The 7,443-nt window shown below is 37.6% G+C and overlaps 1 protein-coding gene across 4 annotated transcripts in view; it reads left to right on the forward strand.

Annotated features, from left to right (window-relative positions):
• LOC111867798 (acyl-CoA:lysophosphatidylglycerol acyltransferase 1) overlaps positions 1–7,443 on the forward strand; it is a 38,513-nt gene that overhangs the window by 5,632 nt on the left and 25,438 nt on the right. For all 4 annotated transcript variants that reach the window (XM_033752809.1, XM_023857961.2, XM_023857963.2 and 1 more), the window contains exon 5: positions 6,605–6,741. In XM_033752809.1, the coding sequence (XP_033608700.1) occupies positions 6,605–6,741 (137 nt within the window). The remainder of the gene's footprint in view (positions 1–6,604; positions 6,742–7,443) is intronic.

The following is a 7,443-nucleotide window of genomic DNA, read 5'->3' on the forward strand; positions in this document are numbered from 1 at the left end:
ATATATATATATACGTGTGTGTCCAGTAAGTGGTATTTGCTGGAACAGTGTGATTTCTGTGTTGTTGGTTTCATCATATTTTTTTGTATGTGGAGGATACTTGGCAACTGTGCCAGAGCACAACATTTCCACTCTGGGTGACCACATGGTAGGTTGCCACCTTTCCTACTCAATGAATTGTGGTGACAACATCATGGGGCAAAGGTTACTGTACCCTTGCAGTGCATATTTCTCAGACTTACTGTTCTGTGAATAGAACAAAGAATATATATGAGGGAGAGTCAGTAATTAAGTGACAAATGGATATACATAGTAGAATACAAAGGGGGACCCAAAAGAACCGGAAACGACCTGTTGCGCGTGCATGCTCTGTAGTTACGAGTTGTGCTGCTAGGTGGTGTTAGCTGGGGGTCTCCCGCGACTGTTAGTGAGCTGGCGTCAGTCTGAGTTAAGTGTTTTGTCTGTGGTGCTCTGTTGTGTGCGTTCCTGTTTCAACCCTTTGGCGATTAGTGAGATGGCTGACCAGAAGGAACAAAGAGTGTGCATGAAATTTTGCTTTCTGTTAGGGAAAACTGCACTTCACTCTTCAAGTCGCGGCAAACATTCACGCGGTTTTCTCTTTGGTCATCTCCGAGCAAGCGAGGAACAAATTTTGCAGACACCCGTATCATGTGCAAACCTTCAGTTAAAATTCGCTGGACCGTGCTCCATGAGATGCTCGTTTGCTCAGAAAGTTGGTCAATGGTCTTTCGACGATCTTCATCAATTTCACGCACACTCTTTGTTCCTTCTGGTCGGCCATCTCACTAATCGCCAAAGGGTTGAAACAGAGCACCACAGACAAACCACTTAACTCAGACTGACGCCAGCTCACTAACAGTCGCGGGAGACCCCCAGCTAACACCACCTAGCAGCACAACACGTAACTACAAAGCATGTGTGCGCAACAGGTCGTTTCCGGTTATTTTTGGGTCCCCCCTCATATGTAAACCTTGTGATATTCAAACCAAGAAAAGAACATTTTCTTTCTTGACATATCCTCCATCCACATTGATACACTTGTCCCATTGCTTTACTAGCATGTCAAAACCCGCAGTATAGAAGTCTTTTGACTGTTGTCTCAGCCACTTCTGCACCCAGTTGGGCATCATCTGCAACTTCCAAACGTCCATGAGAGAATTTCTCGACCTAGTTGTGAGACGATTTACATGACAAACACATCTCACTATAAACAGGAAACATTGTTTAAGAATATCCTTTGCATTGAGTCCTTTTACCCATAAAATCGCACAACAGAACGCTCTTCAAACATGGTCGCCATTTTGACTACTGAAACAAGCCACCAAACATGCACATGTGTCTGCTACTTAGAATGTCATGAAGCGGGACTGTTCTGCTAGCTAGTGATGCAAATAGAAAGCCTACTGCCATCTTTGAGCCTATTGTCTAGATAATGTGGGACCCTCAACATCTCACAACCCTATGGGCCTTCACGGCCTGGTACAGGAATAGCTTTACTTTTTTATTACATCCATTACAGCTGTTTTGCTTCCATTTGTGACCTATTTACTGACTGTCCCTAATAATTCTCACACTCAGAGCATATCAAACACCAACTTCATGTATAGGATGTTGATTTCCTTTGCACCATTGTGTGTTGGTTTGTGGTCATATGTCCCTTCCAGGCCTTGTCCAGAAAAAGAAATCAACTTGGATCAAGTCTAGCATCTTGAACTGACAGTTACGGAAGTTGTAGGTAACATGGCTGCAAAGAATGCACAAGTATGTAGGAGTTGAGGTTCTCATAGTGGTGGTTATGAAGAGTTCTGTCTTCTGGTATATAATGCCATGTAATCTATTTAAAGTCAACTAATGTTTTTAGAGAAACACTGAACATGGAGCCGCCATGTTCCTCCAAAACTTCTGTTGATATTCTGTAGACAGCGCAGTGTTATGTTCCAGAAGGTAGAACTATTCATCTGTGCTTATGTAATTCTGTATTTTAGCATCCTGTTGCATCTCTTTAATTAAATGTCTATGTATCAAGTCCATCAATAATGCAACAGTCATTAAAATATTAACCATTTAACACTAACACAACATGTTTTGGCCACAGACGGTCATTCTGAGGATGGCCGTCTGTGGCTGAAACATGTTGTTTGTTAAATGGTGAATATTTTAATGACTGTTGCATTATTGATGGACTTGATACATAGATGTTTATGTAAATTTTGTAAATTTGTATAAATTTGTTGTGGTCCTCAAGGTTTCTCATGATATTCCCATTTACTGTGCAAGGAGCTAGCAAGATTACAAGGCAGGCTGCGCCATAGCTCAAGCGGTTAGTCGCTGGCTTCCCACCGCGGTGGCCCGGGTTCGATCCCAGGTCTGGTCAAGTGGGATTTGTGGTGGAGAAAGTAGCGCTGGGGTAGGTTTTCTCTGAGTACTTTGGTTTCCCCTGCCAATCTTCATTCCACCAGTTGCTCCACAATCACCCTCACCTATCATCTGGGGCTGGTACAATAGGCCAGAAGTGGCCGCAGTACAAGGGACTTAATCCCACCCCACTGGCAATAATAAAAAAAAAGATTGTGAGGCAACTATTTAAGCAGAGTTCAGATGCCATCCAACTCTTTTAATGTTCATATTTGGCAATGAAATTTTGGTTACCTGTCTGTCAGCATGTTATCATTATTTGCTTATGAAGATTGTGAATGATGCTTCTTTGGGAGAAGTTGAACCCCAGGAAACTTTGTTCTGCATTTTCTGCAAAACTTCCTATTAGACTTACACTTAACATGATATTCATACAAAATATAAAAAATAAATGTAGCTGTGTCGGACTTGAAGGAACCCTTGTAATAAATGATGCAAAGTTTCTGAAACTGTGCCCATGCTGATAACCACAGTTGTACTGATTTTACAGCCATGTAGTCCTGTAATTTCTGTAAATGGTATCTTCAGATACAATTAATTCTGAGAGATATGCAAGACAGAGGGCAGGTGATTCATATAAAAATGGAAACATTGAAGGAAGAGGGATGTAAGTTAGATGCTTCAAGCAGACCAGTGACCTTCACATTATGATGTTATCACTGCAGCTGATTAATTAAGGAGCACAGCAATCTACATCTTGAACTCACATAGCAGAAAGACACTTCATTGACACAGCTGCCAAATAATCTCAGTGTATAACTTGAAATGATCACTCATCTGCCTGCCAGAGTTCATCAGCAGGGTACAAGACTTGGGTCACTGATACTTTGTATCAAGTCACTGCCTATGGCATTATCTTTTTTGGTTGTATTACAGTGTTTAGCTGAAATCTTTCAACTTGTGCTACGCAGTAGTTAAAAGGGTTTACTTGTCTTTAATTTGTTCCTTAACATGGTGCAATCTGCCATATTATTTTTGTATCAACCTTCACTACTCTCTTATATGTTTCAGCTGTTTGATTTTATTTCTGTTCTTTTAAATCTCAATATTAAAGTAATAAATACATCAAAATAAATTTTAAAGAAATTACAACAGCTGGTAAGAAGAGTAAGGATGCCTTAAAGATGTTAATGTTTAGCATTGCCACAGAAGGTGTATCCCTTGGTAGTATGCCATACTGCTGTACTGATACCAGTGGCACCATACTGAATGTATGTAAAATTAGAACACATTGTGTCAGGAAGAAAAATGGCTTTGTAGATAATAAGTTTGCGTAATTAGAGTGGTAAGAGATAAGAGCCTGGAACAAGTGATATATGAATGTGTTTTAAGAGTGTTACTGATTCTTTTCTACAGTTACTGTGACAAATAAGTTTTAAGGAAAGTACCTGTTCCCTGTAGAAGCAGTTCATAATGCAGTCATTCCATGTGAAGTCATCCAGATATATCACTTGACCATTTTAAAAGAATATATATATTTTGTACACTTATTTCTACATATTTTCATATTTCAAAAATATTAAGAAACAATTTTAATCCGCTCAGTTCTCCTGGTACAGCCATTTTTATAATGTGAAAAAAACACGTTTTCGGCTGAACTGGAGGTTTGCGTTATCATCTATATTTCGATAACTATTGATGCTAGAGAATCCAATAAAAATCAGTTTGTTTTTCATGATATGGACTTCAATTCATGTCATTACAAGTTTTTACTCAACTCACTTCCTCTAGGTCTAATGAAGCTTTGAACTTGCCTATCAATTTTGGGAAAAAAAGCTATTTTTGACCTTCATAAACCAGTGGGAGGGGGAAAGTATCAGATCTGTGGTTTCTACCCTTTGTTGTTGTCTATATGTGCAATATAATCACTTAGTTTTCAACCCCGTATCTATTTTTCAAAATTTTCCAGGAACTTCCAAACTTTGCCCTGGGCACGAAATTGTCCATTTTCAGCATCTCATATCTCCGGTGGGGAAGCTCAGATTCTTTTGAAATTCATAGCAAATAGTGCCCTATTCTAGAGTAACTTGGAGTTAAAATTACAACTTTTATGTTATACTAATAGCAAAGTTGTGGGCACTTTGAACCAAAAAAATCAACACCTCAACAACTGGCTTACCTGCATCCAGTGGTAATAGTGGTTCTTTATTCTATATAAAAGATGAGAAATTTTCAGGCCTGTACTTACTGCTCAGAATGACATGTTATCAATATTTGCTCCTGGAAAATTTTGGAAAATAGATACAGGGTTCGAAACTGTATGATTATATTCCCCATGGAGGCAGCAACAAAAGATAGAAACCACAGATCTGATACCTTCCCCCTCCCATTGGTTTATGAAGGTCAAAAGCAACTTTTCTCCAAAAATCGATAGGTAAGTTTCAAGCTTAATTAGACCTAGAGCAAGTGAATTAAGTAAAAACTTGTAATAACATGAATTGTCGTCCATATAATGAGGAACAAATTGATTTTTTATTGGTGCCTCTAGTATCAATAGTTATCGAAATATAGAAGATAACGCAGACCTCCAGTTCATCTGAAAACGCGGTGTTTTTGCATTATAAAAACGGCTGTACCGGGAGAACCGATCGCAATACATTTTTTTTAAATATTTTTGGAATATGAAAATATGTAGAAATAATTGTACCAAATATATATATTTTTTTTAAATGGTTGAGCAACTTATCTGGATGAATTGAGCCATAGTCCAATTGTCGAGTTATTGATTTCTTTGGTAAAAGTCAAATTGCCCACAACTTCTTTATTAGTAGAATATCAAAGTTATAATTTTCACTCCAAGTTACTCTAGAATAGAGCATTATTTGCTATGAATTTCAAAATTTCACGCAGCTTCCCCACCAGAGATATGAGATGTTAAATATGGCCGATTTTGCGCTGAGGGCAGAGTTTGGAAACTCCTGAAAAATTTTGAATAACAGATACGGGGTTCAAAACTACGTGATTATATTGCCCATGTAGACAACAACAAAGGGTTGAAGCCACAGATCTGATACTTTCCACCTCCCATTTATTTATGAAGGTCAAAATAGTTTTTTCCGAAAATCGATAGGTAAGTTCAAAGCTTCATTAGACCTAGAGGAAGTGAGTTGAGTAAGAACTTATAAAGGCATGAATTGTAGTCCATATAATGAGGAACAAATTGATTTGTTATTGGAGTCTCTAGCGTCAATAGTTATCGAGATACAGAAGATAATGCAAACCTCCTTATCAACCTAAAACAATTTTTTTTCATTATAAAAACGGCTGTACCGGGAGAACCGAATGTATTAAAATTAAAAAAAAAAATTGAAATGTGAAAATATGTAGAATTAAGTGTACAAAATATTTTTTCTGATGGTCGACTGACTTGTCTGGATGACGTCACATGGAATGACCCAATGGTGTCTTAATTTCTGCAAATCGAACATTGCTGCAATGAAATCTTTGAAATATAAAATGTGAAATAACCTCTGAACCCTCTATCAGGACATGAGATTAAAATAAAACTGAAGAGGTCATTGGCCATTCACTTTTTTCTTACATTGTCACACTTCAGCTACCAAGAATACTGGGTAATGTGCTGTCCTGGTATGGTATTTATCCTTTTCTTGCATCTCTTCCAGTCACAGAAAGCTCAAGTGAAAGTTTGCATATAACTAGTGAAGAAGACCGTGGTTTTTTCTTGCAGTGTCCTGGTTCTTGTTCAACAGAATTATCATTGTCTTATTGGTTTCCTTCACTTATTGCTGGCTCACCTTGAACTGCAGAGTCTTTTCTTTCATTTGTAGCCCAGTTGTGTGGTGTGATCTATCAAGTCATTGCCCCCATTAAGCCATCTAAATCTCCTTACATGAATCAAATTCCTTAATTGTACTGGCACAGCCAAGTAAACTCCCCCATACCGAACCAGATACCTAGTAGTTTTGGAAACTTTAAGTACAAAACAGAATATTTTGGCTATCTTGTTAATTCAACTCTGGTGTGGTTTTTGTTGTACATTCAATTCCTAAGCTACATTGTAGCACCTTGCAGTGAATTCGTTGTATCTTACATAAGTTCTTTTTAATATACCTTTTCATTAATGTCAGCCTCGATTTATCACGTTTAATTGCTGGATTCTCTGACTAATGTTAAAAATTATGTTTTTGTGTTTCTTTTCAATTTCAAGGGTAAAGACAAGCGTGGTGAATCTCTGCAAGCTCTCGTGAGACATCTGCGTGACTCTTACATTCCTCGCAGACGTAAATGGATGGTACTCTTCCCAGAGGGAGGATTTCTTAGGAAGCGTAGAGAAACTAGCCAGAGGTAGAAATTAGTTTTTCTTTCCAACACAGTTGACAGTACAGATACAGGAAGCTCAATGGGCACCAAAAATATAAGCCATTATCTATCTAGGATGTCAGAAATTCCTTTTCCTGATATCAAATTTAAAAATACAACAACTATAGAGATAGAAAGAATTATCAACTCTATTAGAACAAAGAATTCTCATGGATATGATGGAATCACCACAAAAATGCTAAAAGTTAGTACCCCCTTTATAAGTTCTCCTTTAAACTATATCTGTAATAAATCTATAACGTTAGGAATTTTTCCTACTCGTTTAAAATACTCCATTATGAAACCACTATTCAAAAAGGGTGACAAGAGAAATATAGCTAATTATAGGCCAATTTCTCTATTGACCACATTCTCAAAGGTGTTCGAAAAAATTATCTATCAAAGACTCCTGCAACATATTGAAGGTAATAATATTTTAGTAAATGAGCAATTTGGGTTTAGACCAACCACATCAACAGACAATGCATCTTACAAATTGATAAATGAAATTATGAAGGCAATGAATGAAAAAAAAGTGGTTGGGGGCATTTTTTGTGATCTGCAGAAGGCATTTGATTGCGTTAACCATGATATCCTATTAACAAAGTTAGAATTCTATGGAATAAGAGGAATATTCCTCAAACTAATGAAATCTTACTTGGAAGGTAGACACCAAAAAGTGGTCCT

This window comes from Cryptotermes secundus, unplaced genomic scaffold (assembly GCF_002891405.2).
Source record: "Cryptotermes secundus unplaced genomic scaffold, Csec_1.0 scaffold536, whole genome shotgun sequence".
Taxonomy (NCBI): domain Eukaryota; kingdom Metazoa; phylum Arthropoda; class Insecta; order Blattodea; family Kalotermitidae; genus Cryptotermes; species Cryptotermes secundus.